Here is a 25,236-nt window from a genome sequence, read left to right as displayed (position 1 = left end):
TGTTTATAAAGATTTCAAAGTAGGGGTTTTCAAACACCGCATGTTCTGACTCATAGGTGGGAATTGAACAATGAGAACACTTGGACACGAAGGGGAACATCACACACTGGGACCTGTTGTGGGGTGGGGGGACGGGGAGGGATAGCATTAGGAGATATGATATACCTAGTGTAAATGATGAGTTAATGGGTGCAGCACACCAACATGGCACATGTATACATATGTAACAAACGTGCACGTTGTGGACATTTGTAAAACTTAAAGTATAATAAAAAATAAATTTAAAAATAATAATAAAAATAAAAAATAATAAATAAAAGTAGGGTTTTTCCCATTAATAATCATGCATTATATTCTTGAAAATTGCTGAGAGTAGATTTTAAGTATTCTCACCACCAAAAATGCATGTTAATTAGCCCAATTTAGCCATTTCACAGCCTGTACATATTTTAAAACATGTTGTACACAGTAAACATATACAATTTTTATGTCAGGTAAAAAAATCAGGGCCGGGCACAGTGGCTCACGCCTGTAATCCCAGCACTTTGGGACGCCGAGGCAGGCAGATCACGAGGTCAGGAGATTGAGACCATCCTGGCTAACACGGTAAAATCCCATCTCTACTAAAAATACAAAAAATTAGCCGGGCGTGGTGGCGGGTGCCTGTAGTACCAGCTACTCAGGAGGGTGAGGCAGAAGAATGGCATGAACCCAGGAGACAGAGCTTGCAGTGAGCCAAGATCGCGCCACTGCACTCCAGCCTGGGTGACAGAGCAAGACTCCATCTCAAAAAAAAAAAAAAAGAAAATCAGTTAATGTAACTGGAATATAAAAACAGAAGCTGCCCCCCGCAAATGTTTTTTATCATATATAAGTTGAAGTTGACCTTTACAAATGGTCACTATTTTGCCTTGCAGAATATTCAGAAAAGGTTCTGCTTCCTAACCTGTGATGCAGCCAGTTACCTTGGAGATAACCTCCGGGGAATCGGATCCAAATTTGTCAGCTCTTCCCAGATGCTCACCTCCTGCTCTGAGTGCCCTACACTTTTTGTGGATGCCGAGACTGTGAGTATCCCAGTCCTGCTCTGACAGTGAAGGGCCTATGCAACCTACAGTGCAGAACTTCAGGGTAGCATGTTTGTGCTGTGGTTTGTTTAAAGACACCTTCAGTGTTGTGAGCAGTGCTGTATTGTGATATGACTCCCAAAGGTCTGCAGTATATTTACTGCACATGGCCAGTCCAGGCCAAGGCAGAGCGATTTCACAGAAAAAGGAGAAAAATCCACCTCTGCTCCCTCTGCATCCTTGGCAACTGCTCTCTGATGACTCTGACTTTGACAGCTGTGCAGATACGGTCAGATAACCTCCTGGAGCTGACCTAGGCAGTGCCCATGATGCCAGGTTGCCTAGTCAGATGGGTCTTCAGAGGCAACATGTCAGTCAGTTTCCCCACCCCCAAGTCTCTAACAGAGAGTTATTGCCCTGTAGATTTGCCCAGCTCAAACTGCGAATGATAAGTTTAAAGGATAATCAAAACAGTCTCTGGCTGATGGCAACTCATGGCTTTATGCATGGAACTCTAACCATGCAAGACTGATGAGCTCCTGGTGGGTGGGAGTTGTGTGATACCTTTTTTTTCTATCCACCATGATATGACAGAATCATCACATGCTCAGTAAGTACTGAGGTTTAGAACCAGTGAGGATGTGCTTAGATTTTAAAAGTCTCTTAAGAGGCAAGTCCTTCCAAGAACCTGTTTGATCAGTAGCTGTCTTGTAGCAAAGAATAAAATATGAAAAGTCATTCTGTTGTAAATGACTTAAGGTATAGATTAAATACAAAATCAGTTTGAAAGTCTTTTTGGAGGTTTGTCTTCACACTGCTTGGAGTATTATTGGGTGATGACAGTGGAAGTCATGTATAAAATGGAAACCATATCTTAGTGTGGGCCTCTATGGAATACTTGGTATGTCTTACCTGCCTATGCTAACATGGGAAAGAGTGGATATTTTCTTAGGAGGCATGCATTATCAAGCTGGGATTCAATTGCAATTGCAGCTGATAGTTGAGCAAAATTCCAAATTTCACAGCTTATTAAAATGGATGGCACTTGTACCCCTTTAACATCACTTCTAAATATACTTCTGTTTTCTGTGTAGCCATGCCTTCGTGTTGGTATCTCTCTAGTTTTTTTAATACCAGTTATTTTCCTGTCTTTAGCTCCTTTCATGTGGACTTCTGGACAAGCTCAAGTTCAGTGTGTTAGAACTGCAAGAATATTTGGATACCTACAACAACAGGAAAGAGGCCACACTCTCAGTAAGCGTTTGTGTTTCTATGCACGTGTAGTCAGTTAAAACCAAATGAACCCAACCACTCTGAGTTCTTGGGAGGTGTTATGATTAACCTAAGACATGCTCTTTAGGAAGCAGAAGGCAGACTTCATCTTTTCCCTTGTTAAGGATTACAATTCCAATTTAATGGTGGTAGGACTGTATACAGTATTAACTGTATTAAAAATGGTATCTACAAAAGAGAAATTCTTCAGCATTCACTTTTAGCCCTACCAAGAAATTGGGGGAAAAAAATGGGTATCTGCTTGATATGTTACTTACCAATGTTATAACTTTTCCCAGAGATTTGAAATTGGTGATTACTTCCTTCCAGTGTTAGCCTTACCCAAAACTAGTTGTGGTGGATCTCCTCTCTATTCTCATAGCCACTCTTGGGGGCTGCATCGGCCAGTCCCCAGGGTTTCTCTTGGCCTCAGCTCTTGCTCTTTACTTTTTTCTTTCTTCATAGATCTAGATTGTAAAATGGTAGAGACAGAAGTGATCTAGAAACCATCCGTGCCAGCCACCTGTTTTCTGAGAGATGCACAGTTGGAGGCCCAGAAAACTCAGTAATTGTATGTAGTGTGTATTGAGCACTTCCTAGAATATGCCAGGTACTATAGAAAAAGCATGGGTTTTGAAGTCAGATTGACTTGAGTCTAAATCACAGCTCAGTTATTTAAGGGTTAGTCACCTTGGATAAGTGACTTGCCATCTCTCATTTCAGATGCATCATCTGTAAGCCCTTGATCATAATAACTAATTTGCAGGATTGTTGTAAAGATAAAACAATTATAAGTCATGGCAGCTATCATTTCCTGAGTCCTTTCTATGTATCCAACAACCTGCTAAGAGTTAAATCTCTTAAATTATATCGTTTAATGCTCACAACTACCCTGAGAGTTGCTATTGTTACCCTCGTTAGCTAGCTAGGAACTGGGTGGGACTGGAACCCGGAGCTGTGGGATTCAAAGCCCCACGCTCTTAACCACATCATGATACTGCCTTGAAAATAGAAATAATATCTGTAAAATGACCAGCACAATGCCACGTAGAAAGAAGATGTTCATTGTAAAGTTACTGGTTTGGAGTTTATTGCTATTGCTGTTATTAATGTTACCTTGACCTGCCCAAGGGCAAGAGTTCTAACTTTCCACCGTAACAATTATCTTTGTCTTCTATTTCTGTGGCCTTTTACCTGCCACTGTTTTCAGGTTCTCAGTCATCACCCAGTAAAAGTAATCTTTTTGTTCTGGTTGGTGAACTAATTTAGCCTTTAGTGTCAAGTGTGAACTTCAGTTCCTCAATGCTCATTGTTTTCTGCTCAAAGGTTCCCTTTCACACCTGTGTTAGTTACTATCCCAGATGCTTAAGACTGGCAGGATCTCTCAGTAGCTGAGCTATTACCATAATAGCCTTCCTTATAGTAAAGGAGATCTGCCCCATAGCAGATGCCGCCACCGCAGCATAAAAGAAGTAGGTGTGTCCAAGTCAGGTCATGTTGACCAGAATCACCCAGCCTGTGAGGAAGTATTGGTCGTCTTCTAACCCTAATCATATGGAAGATTTCTAGCCATAATATATTCATTTACACATAAATTAGGAACAGTGTGGTGAAACCATTCCCTAGGGCAACACAGTATAATACTGAAATTGTATTTTTAGATGACCATCACTGAACCCATATAAACAGATACTTTTAATTTCCAACAGTTCATCTTTAACCCCCAAATACGACCCTTTTCAAAGAGTCATTACAGCACAATTTCATTTTACTGTCATTAGAACTTTAATGAATTTTTCCTAACAGAATTGATACTAAACATGTTCTCAGAACATTGCTGAATTTACCTATGTCTGCCCCTCTCTTTCTGACAACAGTGGCTTGCAAATTGCAAGGCAACATTTGCAGGAGGATCAAGAGATGGAGTAATTACCTGTCAGCCAGGGGACTCTGAAGAAAAGGTAATAAAAGCCTGTTAGAATGGGTCTCTTGTGTGCTCTGACATTGTGTGTTAGTTTTGGTCTACCCAAGAAGCCTGGAACTTGAGAAAAGAAGAGGCAGAATGAATCACCCCAAACATTTACATGAAACCAACAGAGTAAGACAGAATGACATTCCAGCATGACTGTGTGTTCATGGGATTTTGGGGGATTTTCTTTGTTTTGGAAAAGTAGAGGTATAAAATAACCTTTCTTTGCTGGATACTGTCTAACTATACTAATAATTTCCTAATAAATTTATTCTTAATTCAGATTATAAAGCCAAATTTCATTAATTCTTCACTGAACCACTTAGTTTCTTTAATGAAGGAAGTTTCTCTAGACCTTTCAGCAGTCACTGTAAAACAGATTTTCTCATTTAGAATTGCTACACACCTCAGACCAGTGTGCCATACGATAAAGGAAATTAAAGGACAGAGTAGGAATGGATGAAAATCATTCTTTCTGCAGTCACATATTGAGTGCCTCCTGTATGGCAATCATGAGCAACTGACAAGGCCTCTGCCCTTGTGGAGCTTCTGATCTTGTCAGCGAGACAGACATCAATGAAACAGTCATACAGCTATTAACTGCAACAAGGACCATCAAGGACAGGAAAGAAGAGGAAGCTGAGAGATCACAGAGCAAGGCTGCCTGATCCGATGGGGCGGGCAGTTCTGGGAAGGGTTCTCCATGAAAGTAACATCTTGGCAGAGATCTAAAATATGAGATGGAGAGAAGTGGGCCTGTAGTCTGTGTAAAGGCCCGGAGGCAGGGAAACCAGGCCTTTCCAAGAACCAAGGAGAGCCCATGTGACTGACGGCACCGAAAGCCCCGTGGAGAAACGGTTGAGAAGAGTCGAGAACTTGGCAGAAGCCAGCCCATGCAGGGCTTTGGTGTTTAACGGCAATAATAAGCAACTGAAAAGGGTTAACAGTGGGGATGATTAGGTCATTAGATCCCACTCTGTCTACTATGGAAATAGCTCAAAGTGGCAAGAGTGGTTAAGGGAACTTAGGAGGCTGCTGCCCCATCTAGGGAGAGAAGGTATTACCTCAGAATTATGTCGTTACTACTGGAAAAGTGTTTTACATGGCACACCCTCTGGATGATCTGAAAACATCTTCCTGTGTTAGAAGCAGTACTTCATTACGTAAAATGAATCCAGTAAAGTCTGGTTTCTGATCAGAGGTTTGGAGTGAACATTTTCAACCAAACACCAGTGGTTCCATTCCAATTTGGTATTTGTTATTGAGCAAGTTTGCAGTCCTGAGAGTAACACTGTCCATGCCAGCATTGATTGAGTCCCTAGGCAAGCCCCTTGATAAGTTTTAGTGAAGAGATCAGAGATTGAAAAGCAAACTATAAAGCTGAGAAATATCTAAAGAGGGCATTGAAGTAGAGGTTGCGTTTCCACATTGCTGCCCTTCTTGAAGATGCACATTTATATCTCACTTTATGGTTTACGGAGCACTTTCACACCCCTTAAGTCAGTTGATCTCTCTGGATGGGAAGCAGAGTGGCAGCATTTGCCCATTCTATAGCTGAAGACACCACAGCTTGACTTATCCAAGGCTCCATGGCTGAGAAGTGACAGGCAGAAATGTAGCTTAGACACAACGTCTGTCAACATAGGCAATAACTAGTTTGCATACATTTTTAAAATAAGTGTTTAATGACTTATGTAATGTCTCCCATAAGCAAAGCAGAATTGAAATATGCTGTTCAAAAATCACAATAAACTCCGGCATTTCCCTCAATCCCTATATATGCATCTGTGACATCATGTCTCAGATGATTTGTGACTTGGATTTTCACTAAATAACCTGTGCCATTAGCATATCCCAGACATAATACATTTTTAAAAAATGAAGTATTATCTAAGTTTCAGATTTTATGGCCACCCAGTAGTACTCATGGCTTGTCATTCCAGCCCAGCCCTCCCTTCACTGTAATCTGCTGTTAAGCCAATTTCAGGCCAGAGAACAGTTACCAGGTTAGGATTTACATTGAGCATAAATCTAATCTGGCTTATAGTCTGGTTTGTATAGTAGTATGTAAAACACAATTTGTTTTCTGAAAACTTGTCCTCAATCATCAAATTCTATTATATTCTCTATAACAGAACCTCAGACAGGAAAGTGCATTAATACTTCGCAGATTTCTACGAACAAGGGTTGAAACCAAATCTATTATGTATTTGTTTGTTTGTTTATAGCTTCTTGGTTAACCCTAAGGATAACCAGAAATTCCAGTTAACCTATCCTATTTCCCAAACATTCCAACTTTAAAATATGTATTTATGTTATGCTTGTGATTTATTTCTATTAAGTTGTTTTACTTGGTTTTAGTTTCTCCCTCCTTTTTACCTGGTTCTTCTTCACCTTCTTCAAACAAATATCTATCTTATTTTTGCTTATTGTTTTTTACCCATTTCCTATTCATGCACCTCTTTCGTTGCTTCTATTTTGTAGTACTTTTTCCTCTCCCTCTCTTTTCTTGTGTTTTTACTAAACCCAAGGACTCAAAAAATAGAGTTCATCTATTTATTCATTTGTTTAGATGTGACAACTCTGTTAGCATTACTATGAAGGCTTGAGAGTACAAAAGTAGAAAGAAGAAACTAATGTTTTCAAGTACTGTACACATGTAATCTCATCTGATCCTTTACAACAATCCTTTGAAATCAGGGTTTTAACATTTTGCAGCTAAGAAAACTGAAGCTGACAGGCAAAGTCTAAAGGCCATATTCTTTCCATTTGTCCACACTTTCTCTAGCTTAATTTTGGAGGCAAAACATACACATGGGAAAACACTCGAGAATAATTTCCAGCATATGTCTAAATGTCTAATAAAGCTTTAGGAATCTGCACGAATAAGGAGGGAAGATGCATAAAACACCCAAGAGGCATGAGAGTGGGATTTGCTAGGAAAGCAATAATGGAAGGGCAAATTCTGAGTCTGGTGTTTCCAACGTTTTTGCAAAAACCAACCAAGCTTTGGCCCCATTGTCAGTGTTAGCTCAGTGTTTCAGAATATTTCCAAATGGCTCCTGGACACACTGGTGACCAGAGAACTCAAGCAGTGACCGGATGTCCTAAGGAAGATGCTTCCAGGCCTACAGGTGTAACAATTCTGGAGTCTGTGGTTGATCTGGAAGGCAAAGTATATGCCACCTAACAAAAGAGGTTAGCAATCCTAGCAAGTCAGGCAAGGCAGGGAGATTTGTTTAAGTCATCTGGATACTTGGTTACAGTCTCTGTTTTAATTGGTTAGTAGATCCTGGAAGTAGTCTGGCCACTGGGCATGCAGCTCAAACCTCACACTTCCTAATTCCACCAGCCTTGAGGCATGGCTAGGCACCATGCAGAGTACACAAATCAGGCAGCCTCGGCTCCCATCATAGGTAACACTCAACAAGGCCAGAAATGGGCTGTGAGAGAAAACTGAGGGAAAAAAGTCCTTACACACGAAAGGTGGGCCTTGAGGAGAAATGATTGTGTCTTTCCACTTAAATATCAAGATCTTATATCTAGAGATGTGGAGATACAATTTTGCTGACTAGAGCTACCATTTGGCCTCCAGCCCAAAACAAAACCCAACCAATGTCTGGCCTCAGAGCACTGCTTAACTTACCTCTAAGGCATTCTCTCCAACACTCCTGTGTAATCAGGTTCTCTGTCTTCTGGAATGATTTGATGTTGCCAGTTACTCTGAGCACACCCTTGCCTGAGGACATGTAGAATGTGGATAACTGAACTTATAACTTGCAGATTCTATGTCTGGATATAAATAGCAATATGAATATACCGATAATTATTACTCATATCTGTTCTATTTCAGAGAAGTGTGCACTTCGTGAAAGGATTAGTGCTTACCCGACTAAACCTAGCAAAGTAAATTCTTGAATAAAGATATCAGTCTGTCAGAGATGGTGACGGTATACAGACATGCATATCAAAGCTTATCAACCCCCAAGCCCTACCCAGTCTGGTCCAGTCTTTGCCAGTAGAAAATTCCTAGTCATTCTTAACAGGTGATTTAAGTGAGGATTGCTGTAGAATTGTTTGTGGAAGACAATATATCTCTTTGTTGGGTGCTGAATATTTATTTTTCCAATTTTTCTTCTATTCTTAAAGATGCAGACATAAAAATAATGAAGAAAGTGTATGCACTGGTGGCTTGTGAACTATAACCAATTCACAGATGTGTTAAGCTTGCACAATATTAACTGACCTTGCATTTAAAAATTTTAAGCTTCCACACATACGGCCAGGCCCGGTGGCTTACACCTGTAATCCCAGCACTTTGAGAGCATGAGGCGGGTGGATCACGAGGTCAAGAGTTCGAGACCTTCCTGGCCAACGTGGTGAAATATGATCTCTACTGAAAATACAAAAATGAGCCAGGTGCAGTGGTGGGCACCTGTAATCCCAGCTACTTGGGAGGCTGAGGCAGGAGAATCACTTGAACCTGAGAGGCGGAGGTTGCAGGGAGCCAAGATTGCGCCACTGCACTCCAGCCTGGGTGACAGAGCAAGACTCCATCTCAAAAAAAAAACAAAAAAACAAAACAAAACAGACTTTCACACATACACACACACTCAAAACAGAATTCCTGGTGTCTCTAAATAAGAAGATCTAGCAACACTGGGCCTGCCTTCCTCAGTGGCAACAAGGAGCTAGCACTAAGTATAGACCCATATGGACTCTCCACCATCCCTCCTGCCCAGTGAGTTCCTAATGCTCAAGGCAGGAGCCAGGCACCAGTCATCATGATGCTTGGCCTGTTGCTTTTCTTATAACAGAAAAATATTTCTCTGTACCTAAGTCTCCAAAATGAAGAATAAAGCTAGATAGAAAGGGCTTGAGTTTCCAAAAAGAAAACAGGAAAGAGTATTATTCTTTGCATATGCGAGAAGCAGCTCTGCATATGCAAGCACCTGTCTGCTGAACTCGCTTTCTGAGGGATATATTGGAGGAACATTCTCAGCGCACGTTCAAAACAACAAAACAAACCATGTTTCTAAGAAAATTATTTCCAATATTTGGGAAGTGTATTTTGGGGAAAGCTCTTTTTTAAAGACAGCCATTACTAGTCAATGATTTGGGCTTCTTGGTGATAGTAATACCAGTTCTCCTAGAATAAGGTGCAGCATACACTAAATAGGACATAAATCAAGGCATGGGATTTGCTTGTGTCATGAGATCACTTTCATTTGCAGACACTGCTTTAGTAGTGTTTTCTCAGCCTGCACATATCAAAAGGAGAAATAAATCTCTTCATGACTTAAAATCAGCATTTCCAACTAAGGATTTTGGTTTCCATTGACCTCTCCATCTCTTGTGAAATTCATTCTGGAGTGGCCACTAGTCGGTGGTTTAAGTGAACATAAATGGAGGTCAGGGAACAAAGTCTGCAGACCTCTCGGCTCTGGGTTCTGCAGGCAGTGGCTTTAGTCTCCTTATAGTTAATTAACATAGTTCATCATCCAGTTCTGCAGAGGTGGACCCAGAAAAGCTGGAGATGTTTCCACATCATGTATTGTCGATTTTAGTTAATACATTCATAATTCAACAGATATTTTTGAGCACTACTTGAACATTTGACTCTTTGAACTCAAGGACAATAATTTACATTTAGCCCTACTACATTTCATCTTCTTATATTCAAATCATCATTCGGTTAGGGTCTTTTTGGACACTTGCCTTCTCGGTTACGTATTTTCTATCTATATAATCTATGGATGAGAAGCCTACAACCTCTGTTCTTATACAAATGGAACAAGTTAAGTGTTGAACAAGACAAGACTTTTCTCCAGTTAAGTTATCATCTATTAAACATCATCCTTCAGATATAGTCAGTCTTTCCTCTATAAGCCATATTCTTTCTCATATTGGCTAAAGAAATGTCTGCTGAAGATAGCTTACAGATTTCTTGAAAAAAGTAAATACCTCAGGATGTGTAATCTGTATCATAGCTGTATTTATCTTTCAAAGCTTTGAGGGATATTTATGACCAAGGTCCAAAAAACTACTTAACAAAGTTAATGCAGTAGCCATCAATGTGCCAGGCCCAAGTATTATTAGCAACAAATAAGTACATACTACTCCCACCTTTTAGGAGATTTCATCATTAGGCTAGGTTATTTAAATTTTATCTCATTAATTTAAACGCAGGACTTTCAGAGATTAAATGAGATGAAAATAATAGCTATTATAGTACACTGTGGTTCATCTTCTATCATATCAAAAATGTCTTAGATTTTTACTGGCTGGGTATGTCATAAGCATAGAATCCAGCTGAGAACAGAAGACAGAACCCAGCTATGGCTATGCTACCATCGATCAGCAGGAGTTCAGTTATTCTGGGCTTTTAAAAGCTATGCATTCCTCATTTGTTTATGATAAATTCTTAATATCTTGGCTCCATGATCTTTTTTCCTCATTTTGAGAAAACATACCTCTAAATCCAATTTTATAAATCAAGCCATACCAGGAAAGCAGGAAGGGGGCTTGAAGAAAATCCTTGTGACTAAATAAAACAAGGACATTCCCACAACATGTTCAAAAGAACCTAAAGTCACCAAAACACAGATAAGTTTATGAAGACTTCTCAAGGGATTATTTTTAGAATGTGGATACAGAAAAACATTAGCACAGGATGGTAGGACAAGGGGAATTTTAATACTTTCCATAAAATGGCCCCCCAGAAAGGCTTTTTTCAGTATCTTTTTGGAACTCTAAATGTGAACTAGGTCCCATCCTGTGGCCTACAGAAAGATTCTGAGATAATAAATGTCAAGGAAGCCTGAACTAGTGTACCTAAAAAGGAACGTTTAGGAAGAATCCTGAGAACTGGCATTCATCACAGTTGGCCATCTCCCAAGAAAAACACTATTTTGTGCCCTGAGAGCTGAGTGGGAGGAATTCATTGACAATGAAATTCCTTAGCACCAAGCTGGAGTCGAAAAGTTTCCTCTGCCTTTATTGAACAGAAAAGATTTTACTTGAACTGATTTGATGACCTCTTTGGATTATAACCTTGTTTTGGAAAGCAATAAAAAGCCGTTTTCTTCACTTGTAATTTACTCAGTACTTGCTTCATTTCACACTTCTGAAAAGTAAATCCCGTGGTAGCAAATGTTTACTTCCTAAACTGCATACTAAACATTTCAGTCATATTTGATGTTGTCTAAAAGTCTTCGCACTGGAAATTCTGCATCTATATAGACAAGACTCTCCCTGTGTGACTATCTTATATGACATTGTATTTCAGAACAGAAAGTTTGATTTTAGAAACCTCTAGATGTAAAGTTTTCTTGACAATAGTAAATACCTGAAGCTGTGTAGTCTCCACATCAGAGGCTTACAGGTGTTTGTCTTCCAAACTTTGAAAGAAATTGATGGCCAAGGTCCAAAAAACTACTTAGTAAACATAATATAATATGCATCAGTGTGCCAACCCCACATGACAAGCAAGTGATAAGTAAGGGAAGAAGAGACCCTTGGAGGATAGGGTAGGGCTTGTTGGTGGCAGTCCTTTAATTACATTTGTAGATACTAATAAATAATAAGTTGATAGTTTCATGTGTTCTTATTTACTGTACCTTATTTTCAAGTACAATACATTAAAACGATGATAACTCAGAGACTTTTTGAAAGAGCTTTAAAATAAGGGGGTTTTATTGGATTAGAAACTGTTAGGTCCTTAAATATTTTGAAAATTCAGAACCAGATATGTTGATGCATAATTAGGAATGGTCATTAATTTTAAAAAAATACATTCTGTCAAGTTTTACTTATCTCTTTCCACATACCCAAACTTTCCATAAACTAATTCTATGATATGGTGACATCAAAAAATGGTAGCTGCTGGCCGGGCGCAGTGGGTCACGCCTGTAATCCCAGCACTTTGGGAGGCCAAGGCGGGCGGATTATAAAGTCAAGAGATCAAGACTATACTGGCTAACAAGGTGAAACCCCATCTCTACTAAAAATACAAAAACATTAGCCGGGCGTGGTGGCGGGCACCTGTAGTCCCAGCTGCATTGGGAGGCTGAGGCAAGAGAATGGTGTGAATCCAGGAGGTGAAGCTTGCAGTGAGCCAAGATTGCGCCACTGCACTCCAGCCTGGGGCAACAGAGCAAGACTCCATCTCAAAAAAAAAAAAATTGTAGCTGGTGTTGAACATGGCGCAGTTACAATTTTACATTATTTTACACTAACTATTAGTTGTAGTTTACTTTTAGAAATTGTCTATTGAGTCCAGGCATGGTGGCTCACACTTGTAATCCCAGAACTTTGGGAGGCCAAGGCGGGCAGATCACTGGGTCAGGAGTTCGAGACCAGCCTGACCAACATGGTGAAACCCCATCTCTACTAAAAAAAAAAAAAATTCAAAAATTAGCCAGGTGTGGTGGCATGCACCTGTAATCCCAGCTACTCAGAAGGCTGAGGCAGGAGAATCGCTTGAACCCGGGAGCAGAGGTTGCAGTGAGCCAAGATTGTGCCACTGCACTCCAGCCTGGGCGACAGGGTAAGACTCTATCTCAAAAAAAAAAGAAAAAAGAAATTGTCTATGGGAGAAAAAATTGTTATAAAAAGTAAAATGCAAGAAAATTACCTGTCATATTTCACACTTGTTTGAGGGTATACAATGTTTAGTCCTTTGAAATTAAAAATTATAGTAGTCCTATAAAATATTCTCAATGTGCAAGGCAATCCAACTAAAGAAAATACCATGTAGATTGTTCACTATATTCAATGTTAATAGGAAGGTCATAGTTTAGTAGATATGAAACTGAACATATTAAAGACTCTGCCTTAATACAAAGCAATAGTCTAATTTGTTGGGGGCTATAATTCTTCAAATAACTAAGCTGGCTTCCTCTCAGTTTTACTGTGTTCACATATTATGCACACTTATACACTAAAATCTTCAAGCAATACAAGTTTTGATTTTTGGTCTCTAAAACTGACTGACAAAATCTAAACTGATTAATCAGAGAACCTAAAAAACATTATGTTTTTTCAGTGATATGTTTCCCATTAGAGCTTGTTTTTAACTGGAACGCTATGCATGTTGAATGGGTACAACATTTGCAAGATTTATCAAGTTTGGGTGAGCAATGCTAATACTGCTGACGGTTCTGCTCTTGGAAAAGGGCCGTGCTTTCTGTTGCATGCAGACACTGACCCTGTACTTTCTTTCCTTTCCTTTGTTTCCTGTGCCATGCTTGCTGTGTAGCAAATGGAATCTCTTGCAGTAAGTTAACTTTCTTTCATACTCTTTGTCCATTTAGGCATGGACCCATAACAACCATTACTTTTACCGTTACTGTTATATCTCTTAGCATGTTTTCCCTTTCTCATTTTAATTTATTTTATTTGGTAGATTAAGACATGGCAGTTTATTAGTAGCATTCTGGGCTGCTTTCGCCCCAAAGTAGAAACCTACATTGCTATGAATTCTCATACTATCAGTGGAATATTCTGGGTAATAACTACTATGATTTGGCACAGGAAAGTCAGAGTTTTCATAGCTAGGTTTCACCCTAAATTGTGAAGGTAATATTGTTTTTAAACAATATTTTTTTATTTATTTGCAAGTCTCTGGCAGTTATCTTTTATACCAGATTTTTAAAGGTTCCCCTAAAGAGAAGTTTAAAGACCACAAAATACAATATTTTACTAAAACAACCAAACATCCAGTTCGAGTTAATTAGTCAGTGTAGCTGCTGCTTTAATCTTAGGCTGGTTATCGGTATTGAGAGATCAAATAATCTAGGCAGAATTGGTTCTCCCCTGAAGAGCAGGGAAGGGCTAGGAAGAGAAAGGAAACCATTCAGCATAGTCTTAGCATGAATTTTAGTAACTTTTAAGATTTAGGATCAAAAGTCTGTTAATAATATCAATAGAACATTCTTCCTAAAACCTAAATTCTTGTGATTTCTCTCCTTAAACTGATTGGGGGAAACAGTTTTAAGTCACCTTAGAAGCTCTCAATTCTGAGCTGCCTTCTTTGTAGTCCTTGGTAAAAGAAAGGCCCTATTTATCCTACCCCATTTGAAAACTGAACAGTGAAGCATTTAGTTTAAACCACATATTTAACTCACTTTCACTGGTGACTGCTGGCCATGAAATTCTGTTGAGCGAAGGCTGTTCCTTTCCTTTCACAGAATCCCATCCACTCACTACCTGGGAGCAAACTCATTCTTGGAATAAACTAGGCAAAGTGTAGAGGGTACAGCTCCAAGTCTAGTCGATCACTGGCATTGGAATTATTATTTTTCCCTCATAGTATACATAAACTGTGTAAAGACCACACTCTAGGGTACAGAGGCACAAATGTGCCCCTGAAACATTTTAAATTCCAGAGGTATCTATGTGGCTCAAGGGCCATTGTGTATGATTACTTTTTGAGGTCCTTTCCACAGAAATTTTCAAATGTGTTCGTAATTTCTTTTTTTCTAAGCATTTTGTGGTCCCTTTTTATCTCTCTTTAATTCAACAAGTACTTACTGAGCACAGAGTAGACGTATCATCAGTAAGCCTGTTACAGGACTCTGGAGGACCATGTGACTGTACGTTTACAGGGGCCCAGGCGTCTACTGAATTTATAAGTTTAACACCTAGAACTGCTTAATGTTTTGCCTTTCAAATATGCTTTTAATAAAAGGAAAATTTTCTTTTTAAAAATAATTTATAGCTTATAAAAATGAAGACAACCACTCAGCTATAATTGGTAGGTATTTAATTGGCAAATATAATGGAAATTTGGCTGTCTACTCAGTCCCTTTGTAGGTGCTACTCTCTAATTAGTCATCCATTACACAGACTATAATCAAAATTATACCGTGGATTTCTCACTGATATTTAATGACTATATTTTGTTTTTCTGTTTTATTTGGAGTAACAGCTGGTTATGTTTTCTTAATTAAAAAAAAAAAAGTTTGTCTCCATTGAGATTTCACTAGTTATATGGGAATGATCCTTAATAATAACTATTTCTTCCTGTGCAATTTCTCTTTAGCAATTGGAACTGTGTCAGAGATTATATAAGCTACACTTCCAGCTGCTATTGCTTTTTCAGTCCTACTGTAAGCTCATCGGCCAGGTGCACGAAGTTAGCTCCATGCCAGAGGTGAGTCTACATGCTTTCCAACCCCACGTCCCACCATGAAAATCATTTCTTTTGTTCTTTCCCACTCCACCCCATTTATAACTGCCCAAGTGATTGTATTCCCGCATAATTATTTTGCTCAAGCACAAGTCTGAAATAAACATGTCCTGTATGTATTTCTATTCTCATTTTTAAAAGCAAAGTCAGGAATAGGTATGGAAAGTGACATGCCTTAAAATTTAAGAATGCGTGTAGGAGAGAACCTTCCTGTGGGTTATGCGCTAGGTGCCTTGCTTGCATCTCCCTGATCCTGGCCCTGGGGCTGGGCATCCTTATTTGAAAAGTTTCCATGTGTGTGGGTTTTCTTCTTTACATTAGTTTTTCATACTTGCCGTTACCTTGAGGTAAGAAGGAAATGTCTGTATGATGTGTTTGGTTCTCTTCAGTTTCCCTGCCCTACTTAGCACCAGGATGTTTTAATATTTTAAAATATTTAAAATGAAATAATTTTTACTGCTGAGTGAGCCAAAATTTTTCTACAAATGAAGAAATACTACTGAATGTAGTCAGTGGAATAATGGTGATGTGTACTAGATACTATAGAAGCACAGAGGACTAACGCCTCATTTGCCTAGAGGTAAGAAAGGTTGAAACTGAAGAGCTTGCTGGAGGAAACCACACCTGAGTGGACTCTCAGAGGGTGAGTTGGAGTGAGGGAGGAGCATTCCAGTAAGAACAAACAGCATGGCCATAAGCCTGATGGGAAGAAAGAGAAAGGAACTACAAGCTACTTGGTATTGCTACAATAGAAGGTGCACCAGAAAGGAACTATGAGATAAGGCAGAAGAGAGAGGGGTAAAGACAAGATCATAAGACATGCTGTGCCTAGGAGTATTTCAGGTAGCTCTCTGTGGCAGCTATGTGGAGGGTGGATCTGATGACAGCTAGACCAGAGACATGGAGACCAGTGATGAGGCTGCTGAAATAGTTCAAACAGAAGGAGAGAGCTTGAACTGGGACAGAAGTCCTCGGTATGGAGAGGAGGAAGGAAATGTGAGACACAGGACAAAAGATCAGTGAAACTGATGAGGGGATGAAGGAGAAAGAAGAGTTGAGGAGAGGATGACACTCAGGTTCCATCTTATATAAACCAGGTGACCAGTGGCACCAAAGCTGAGACAGGGATATAGAAAGAAGGACTGAGGCAGTGCTGTGTCCAGACAGTCAAGCCTTCTGCCGGCTAGTCAGTTGTTGCATACTGGACCAAGACCTGGCTTAAACAGTGACTGACATCTTGCAGGTGGTTAGATGTGAGGTCATGGGAGAGATCTGGACAAAAGGCATAGATGTGATTGTGAAAAAGCAGAAGTCAATTAAACCATGCCAATGACAGCAGAGAAGTGAGGATGAAACCTGGGAAACCTCACTATCTAAGAGCAGAGGAGGAAGAGCCGCAAGAGACAAACTATAACCATTTTACCATTTTTTTATTACTCAGTTTGAAAAAAGGAAAAAACTATACAACCTTCAAATGCTTATTTCAAGAGAGTAGGCCTTCACAACCAGTTTTCCTCTATTCAATTATAAGTTGTCAGATAATGGGAATCAACTTTTTTCTTTTTTATTTGCCACATGGTCAAGATATACTTTTTTTTTCTTTTTTTTTTTTTTTTCTGAGACCAAGCTTCGCTCTTGTTGCCCAGGCTGGAGTGCAATGGCACAATCTCAGCTCACCGCAACCTCCTCCTCCCAGGTTCAAGCGATTCTCCTGCCTCAGTCTCCTGAGTAGCTGAGATTACTGGCTAATTTTGTATTTTTAGTAGAGATGGGGTTTCACCATGTTGATCAGGCTGGTCTTGAACTCCTGAGCTCAGGTGATCCACCTGCCTCGGCCCCTGCAAAGTGAGCTGTGAGCCACCATGCCCGGCCAGGATTCACCATTCTTGATGCCATTAAGAACATTCATGATTCATGAAAGGAAGTCAAAATATCAACATTAACAGGAGTTTGGAAGAAGGTGATTCCAATGGACGACTTTGAGAGGCTCAAGACTTCTGTAGGGGAAGTAACTGCAGATGTGGTAAAAATAGCAAAAGAACTAGAATTAGAAGTGGAACCTGAAGATGTGACTGAATTGCTGTAGTCTTATGATAAAACCTGAATGGATGAGGAGTTGCTTCTTATGAATGAACAAGTAAAGTTTTTTTTTGTTGTTTGTTTTTGAGATGGAGTCTCACTCTGTCGCCCAGGCTGGAGTGCAATGGCATGATCTCGGCTCACTGCAACCTCCACCTCCTAGGTTCAAGCGATTCTCCTGCCTCAGCCTCCCGAATAGCTGGGATTACATGCCTGCACCACCACCCCCGGCTAATTTTTGTATTTTTAGTGGAGACGGGGTTTCACCATGTTAGTCAGGCTAGTCTCAAACCCCTGACCTCAAGTGATCCACCCCCGTTGGCCTCCCAAAGTGCTGGGATTACAGGCATGAGCCACCACACCCAGCCCAAAGTTTCTTTAGGTGAAGTTTACTCCTGGTGAAGATGCTGAGAACATTGTCAAAATGACAATAAAAGATTTACAATATTACACAAACTTAGTTTATAGAGCAGTGGCAGAGTTTAAGGTGATTGACTGCAGTTTTGAAAGAAGTTCCAAGGTGTATAAAATGCTGTCACATGCTACAGAGAAATATTTCATGAGAGGAAGAGTCAATCAATAAAGCAAACTTTGGCCGGGTGTGGTGGCTCATGCCTGTAATCCCAGCACTTTGGGAGGCCAAGGCGGGCAGATCACGAGGTCAGGAGATCGAGACCATCTTGGCCAACATAGTGAAACCCCGCCTCTACTAAAATACAAAAAATTAGCTGGGCATGGTGGCCCATGCCTGTAATCCCAGTTACTTGAGAGGCTGGGGTAAGGGAATCACCTGAACCTGGGAGGCGGAGGTTGCAGTGAGCTGAGATTGCGTCACTGCACTCCAGCCTGGTGACAGAGCAAGACTCCGTCTCAATAAGTAAATAAATAAATAAATAAATAAAGCAAACTTCTTTATTGTCTTATTTTAAGAAATTGCCCCAATCACCCCAACCTTCAGCCACCACCACCCTGATCAGTCAGCAGCCATTAACATGAAGGCAAGATCCTCTACCAGCAAAAAGATAATTACTCACTGAAGGCGCAGAGGATTGTTAGCCTTTTGTAGCAATAAAGTGTTTTTTAATTAAGGTATGTACATTTTTAGACTTAGTGTACTTAGACTACAATATTGTGTAAACATAATTTTTATAGGCATGGGGAAATCAAAAAATTGACATGACTCACTTTATTGCAGATGTCTGGAACTGAATATTTCCAAGGTATACTCGGTGTGTGTATTTATATGGGTACATGCACACACAGTGCTTAAATACTATCTAAGTTTTAAATACTGTATATATATATACACACACAATGTTTAAAACCTATCTAGGTTTAAAGTAAGAAGAAATGTGCTTTCAAATTTAAAACCACATACAAAATTAAGATATTCTAATACCTTGTTTTAAAATATGATTTCAGTAAATTTTAAATCTACTTCTATAGTAGGTAGTTGTATTTAACAGGCATGTGTGCGAAGAAAAACTAATCCTTCAAAGCTTCAGTTTTTTATAGTTTGTACCATGAGTGAGTTGGGAATGAAGAGGAAAAGCAAAGATGTTGAATAAATAACTTTCCAAAGTAAACAGGCATCATCAACTTGCATTACAAAGAGAAAAAAAACCTTTAATTTTATGCCAATTTTTTTAATGTTCTTGAGATAAAATTGCAAAACTACCATCTTCCATAGTATATTTTGAGACACTTAGAAGTAACACAGGTTTTCTTATGCTTTACTTTTTAACACTCTGGATCCTTTGGTTCCAATACCTTCGAGGTAAAATATGTTTTACTGCTGTAGCATTAATACAAACATTAGTTTAAGATTATTCCTCCTTCTCAAAGTTGTGTCTTCAGCACTTTCCCATGGCATGGAACCAAGAGTGAGAAAAACTTATTATTAGGACAGAGTCCTTGGTCACGATTACGTTTATTGAGCACTTAGGTGCTGGACTGTACTAAGCATTTTGTATACATTATTTCTACTTAATCTTTAAAATAAACCTTTAGGATGGCTATTATCTTCAGTCTCACAGATGAGAAAACTGAGGCACATAAAAGTCAATTAACTTGTCCATGTCCCTACAGTACACTGCAGAGCTGGCATTTGAACCCAGATCTTACTCACTCTTGAGCCTGATCTCTTGTATTCTTTCCTTCTGTATTTATTCCCTATTTAAGTAGAACTTAAATAGAAACCATTTTAAATGAAGTCTTAATCTTTTCTATAAGGAGAGCATCTCAGCAGTTGACACGTATCCAATGCATCCAACTCCACAATCTCCTACACATACCATGGAGTACAATGTCATCTAACCTATTTGAATTTACCAAGGTATTAAGCTTATGCTTAACCACACCCATAAGATCCTTTTTTTTTCTTTTTCTTTTTTTTTTCTTTTGGGATATAAAATTCCCCCAGCACCTAAATATAGTTTAAAAAACTTTTTTTTTTTTTTTTTGAAACAGTTGCTGAATATGTCCAGGGAACTGAGTGACCTAAAGAAACACCTGAAGGAAGCCAGTGCAGTCATTGCAGCTGACCCTCTCTATTCAGAGGGTGCGTGGTCCGAGCCTACCTTCACGTCCACTGAAGCGGCCATCCAGTCCATGCTGGAGTGCCTGAAGAACAACGAACTCGGCAAAGCTTTGCGGCAGATCAGGGAGTGCAGGTGACTGCTATTTCTTGTAGAGGTGGTTGCAGGAAATGCGCACCTGGTTGTTAGTCTGTCATGGTTGGAGTCTAGCCCACTATGGACAGCTAGATATTTTACAGGTCTCTTCTCAGATCTTTACCGCTGCCAAACCGGAAACACTCAGCTTTCAGAACACTACATGTTGAAAGTGTTGGTGTTGGTTCTGGCCATTTGTCATCCCTAAAATGACAACATGCTGAAGCACTTCAAAATATACCTTCGTATAATTTTTAACTAACATTTGAATATATCCTTTTTGGTTTTGCCCCTACATCCTGAGATTATATTCACATTCATTGAAACCAGAAGGCTATAGCAAATAAGGTAAATGTTTTAAGAGTATCAGATTCCATTCTGATATTTTTATACTTCTGATATCAAAATATTCAATAATCTAAAATTGATTATGGTGATGTTTGCACAACTCTGAATATACTAAAACCCACTGAATTGTGTACCTTAGATGAGTGAATTACCTAATAGGAGAATTCCATCTCAATGAAGCCTTTTCAAAAAGTAATATTCTTATATTAATGAAGACTCATAAGCTCCCAACTTTTTATAGTGCCTCTAATCTGTGCTATTATTTTTGACTGCAGAAGTCTGTGGCCCAATGACATCTTTGGAAGCAGTTCTGATGATGAGGTCCAGACACTACTGAATATTTATTTCCGTCACCAAACTCTGGGACAGACGGGTACTTATGCCCTGGTGGGGTCTAACCAGAGCCTGACCGAGATCTGCACCAAGCTGATGGAGCTGAACATGGAGATCCGGGACATGATCCGCAGGGCCCAGAGTTACCGAGTCCTCACTACTTTTCTTCCAGACTCCAGTGTTTCTGGCACTAGTCTCTGACAGGAGCCTCCTGTCCCCACTGGGTTCCAAACTGGCAGTGCTGCCATGCTGGGGCGACATCATTCGATGTCTTCTCGGCCTTCAAAAGGCTTGGACAGACTGTTCTCCCTCTTGTTACCTGTAGGGCTTTTTCTAAAGAGGATGACAGAACTTCCAATGTGTAGCAATACTATAAGAACCAAGGTAGCTTAGAATGTCCTGGACAGACTCCACCCGTCACGCTGTGTGGCACAAATGTGTTACGTTTGACCAAGCATATGCAACTCACTACTGAAGAAGTGACTTCCGTTGCATACCAAAGCTGACTACACTGAACAGTACCTTCCTTTCTAGAAATGATTTTAGATTGGCAAAAGTGCAATGTTTTCTTCACTCAAAAAATTTTATATTATCAAACATGTACATTCTTTCCCTTTCTTGTTCCATTTTCTTTTCTTTTTTCTTTTTCCTTTCTTTGGTGGGCTGAGAAAGGGGCAGGCAACATGAAGCTGGCCACTGAAAACTGTAAGACGGTCAAACGCTGACAGCCTGTGTATGTGAAAAGGGAATTGTAAACGGACTGCAATGTAATGTACACTGTAATTTGAATACAATTGCTGTATCTAAAAGGAGCTGCTATGAACTACCTTTCTTATGTTGCTAGGCTACTGTTTCTGAAAGCCCTGGATCTCTTTGCACCAAAAATGGTCCAGATAGACTCTTTTTCAGGATCTTGGCTGCTTTTTACTAGAAGGTTGCTTTTATGAGCATATTTATACTGCTGAAGGATGAGTGTTAATTTTAATTAACTTTGCCATTTTGTAGAGAAAACTATTCACAATATAAATTCCACGTCTTTTCACCTGTCAGGCATGCATATTTTAATATCTGTTTGGATAGCCAGAAGTAGAATCATAAAGGTAAACTATGAGTTGTTTCTTTGTTTCTTAAATGTCATATTTTATGTGTAATATATATGTAAAGGGCCATTCTTAAGTTCTCTCCTTAAACTTAATGCTGTCAAGTGTTAGATGTGTGCATGTGAACTTGTTGCACAGCAAAAACATATTCAGAGTTTATCTATGTAACTTATTCACTCTGTAAATACATTTAAAGTTTTTGTGATGTAAGCTTAATTGATATTCTGTTCAGAACTTTCTTTAGACTAAAAAAAAAAAGAAGAAGAAGAAGAAGAACAAAATACATGTTGACCATGGACTTTATTTCTGATTAATGAAAATGTTTGTCCTGGGCACACATGAAGTTCTGCATATGGGTTGCCAAAGTAATAACCCCAAGGGGCACCCCTCACGTATATGCTCTGAATGGCACCCATGGGGGTCATGCCATGCATGGCCCTGTGAAGCTGGAAGTAAGTATAATCTCTTTGGAAGTTGGCATCAAAACTGTGAGCTTCAACCAATTCTGTGTAATCAACAAAAGAGAAAAATCAGAAAAAAGTGAGAGCTCTAATTCTCTATAAGCTATAATTAGATTGTCATCCTTCAAATTTGGAAATTGATTCTATAGTGAGCAGGAAAAAGTAGTAGAGTTTTAATTCTGTCACCAACACCTATCCCCTACCTACCCCACTAAGAAAACAGGAACACAGGGAGAAATATGTAACAATCTCAGTTATGCTGTCTTCCTACTCATATTTTACATGGACCAACAAATATAACTTGCTTTACTAGCATATGGCTACTGAATCATTGGCAGTAATAATATTCTAGGAGTATCCTACAGAAGAGAGCCTAACCTAGGATTTTTTTTTTTTATGTTACCACAGATACAACTACTAGATTTTAATAATTTTCTGGACTGCTGACAACATATTTTTCTGATGATTTATTTTTTCAACTTGCCTGAAAGATGATTTGCTATGATTTGTAGAAACAACTGAATCGTGATCTCTCTGAAAAATACCTCATAAAATAAAGGTTTCCGTGGGTAACCACAGTAGACAACTTTCAGAGAGTCTTGTTGGGAGCCACAGTAGAAAGAACAGATTCGTCATGAATTGAATTTTCTACCATGCCTGCTTACCCAGCAGAGAACCACTGCGGTGTTTTACTCTTAAACAAGAAAGAAAGAAAAAAAAGATTTCAACAGTACATTGCAATCTAAGATATTAACATATGAAGCAGTGGTTTGTGTTTTTCTCAATTTTATTTTTAAAAGGAGATGTATTAATGTGAAAGGTTTCTTCTACTTTTCCTCTATCTCTTCACCTCCTCTACTTTAAGTGGAGATGGGAAAAATTGTGTAGGATGCAGCCCCACTCCAGCAGAGCCCAGCAATAACTTAAGATCTACCAGTCAAATCTTGTCGGCTATTCCTCTGTGCCTCTGTTACAGAAGCATTAGTGTTAATTGCCTTCCCCAGGGATACAAAGAAGTAGAGGTACCAAAGGAAAGGGTAGATATTTAACAGATGCCTCAGTGATAAGAAAGATGCCTCCTTGTGTCTCACTGTTTTCTAGCACTGAAACATGATCCACTTTGTATCCACCTGCAGAATAAAGCAATCCAGACAGGTGCTCTGTAACTTAGACATCACTTGATTAAAATTATGGTCTCCAAATACAGTGTTTTAGAAAAGGCACTGCACATTTTTAGAGGCACGTGAATGTCATTCCCACCTCTAACCCATCTAACATTGGTGAGATGTTAAGAAAATGTGCTGGCGTTGCTGTGAAATCAAGATGCCTGTAATTGTAGGCATCACACACATGCATGAACATCCAGAGGTAGGTCTCAAGGCTCTTCTGGTTCCAAGTCCTAACAAACAATGATCTTTTCAGTGAACTGTAGAATTCTGGAAAGAATAAGGGTGCCTCCAGGCTGCTTACATCAATAACTAACACGTGCTTCCCGATGCCCTCCTTAACAACAAGAAAATCAGTGTCCACGGGTGAGTATTAGGGTGTGTTCATTGTATCTCAATGAAACTAGTTTTTAAAGTTTTCAGTGCATTTGTTTTAGATCAATTAATATTTGAATACCTATCATGACCCCGGATATTTCTTTGTTCAGTAAATATTGATTGCGTACCCACTCTGGGCTAGGCACTGTTTTAGAGGATACCGCAGCTATCAAAACAGAGGTGGTCCCTGTTCCCATGAGGCTCCTACATTTGAGTGGAGGAAGAGGTGCTTGTCTATGTTGGGTAATGATTAGTGCCATGAAGAACAAAACAGTGAGTAATGCGGACGGGGCTATCTTAGCTGTCACTCTAATAGGGTGATGTCTGAGGAGAGATCTGAATGAAGTGGGGGATACAATGGATATCCAGGGAAAAGAGCATTCCAGCAAAGGGAAAAACACACGCAGAGACCCTGAAGGAGCTGTAGGATCACTTTGTTGAAGGGACAGCAAGGAAGCCAGTGACCGGGTGAAATGAGTGAAGAGAGCATTCAGAGAGGACAGCCAAAAGCTCTGTGGGCCACAGCAGGACTTTGTCCCTTGCTGAGCAAGATGGGAAGCCAGTGAATGTTTGCGGGCAGGGTAGTGACATGCTGTGACTTATGTTTAAAAGGATTACTCCATTTGGGATGATGAAGAAAACCTCTATAACAAAAGTTCTGTTGTGGTGGTTATACAGCACTGTGAATGTACTTAATGCCAATGAATTGTGTACTTTAAAATGGCAAATTTTATGTTATATGTCTTGCCACAATAAAAATAATTTTTTTAAAGGATCACTGTGGCTGCTATGTGCAGAACAGACTGTAGATGGGCAGAGGTAGAAGCAGGAAGACTAGAGAGACGGCTGTGGCAATAGTGCAGTCACCAGGCGATGCTGGCTTGAGCTAGGGTACTAGCAACAGAAGTGATTAGTTGTGGGCATGTTCTGGAAATAGTTCAGAGCTAAAGCTGACAGGGCTCACCAATGACACATGGAATGGGAGAGAGTTGGGTCCAAACCACTGGAGGAATGGAGTTGCCGCTAACTGCGATGAGGGAATGCATGTTTGGGAGGTAGAAACCAAGATTATTCTTCAGACATGTTAACTTTGAGATGTCTGATATCCAAGACAAGATGGTGAGTAAACAGGTGGATATGTGAGTCTGTTGTTGAGGAGCAAAGTCTGGGCTAAAGACATACATATGGCCAGGACTGGGA

The 25,236-nt window shown here is 39.6% G+C and overlaps 1 protein-coding gene across 4 annotated transcripts in view; it reads left to right on the top strand.

Moving 5' to 3' along the window:
• Window positions 1-24,812, top strand: part of FRY (FRY microtubule binding protein) — a 271,683-nt gene extending 246,871 nt beyond the window's left edge. For 2 of the 4 annotated variants that reach the window (XM_030922400.1, XM_010367069.2), the window contains exons 56-61: window positions 918-1,067; window positions 2,223-2,321; window positions 4,217-4,300; window positions 15,353-15,463; window positions 20,048-20,250; window positions 20,874-24,812. In XM_030922400.1, coding sequence (XP_030778260.1) covers window positions 918-1,067; window positions 2,223-2,321; window positions 4,217-4,300; window positions 15,353-15,463; window positions 20,048-20,250; window positions 20,874-21,132 — 906 coding nt within the window. In that variant the 3' untranslated portion in view covers window positions 21,133-24,812. Of the gene's footprint in view, window positions 1-917; window positions 1,068-2,222; window positions 2,322-4,216; window positions 4,325-15,352; window positions 15,464-20,047; window positions 20,251-20,873 lie in introns of those variants that run through there. The other 2 variants (XR_004054740.1, XR_004054741.1) reach the window with 2 other exon arrangements.
• The last annotated feature ends 424 nt before the right edge of the window (window positions 24,813-25,236 follow it).

This window comes from Rhinopithecus roxellana, chromosome 18 (assembly GCF_007565055.1).
Source record: "Rhinopithecus roxellana isolate Shanxi Qingling chromosome 18, ASM756505v1, whole genome shotgun sequence".
In the NCBI taxonomy this organism is placed as follows: domain Eukaryota; kingdom Metazoa; phylum Chordata; class Mammalia; order Primates; family Cercopithecidae; genus Rhinopithecus; species Rhinopithecus roxellana.
Note: the sequence above shows the minus strand (reverse complement) of the source record. Positions and strands in the feature narration are given on the sequence as shown.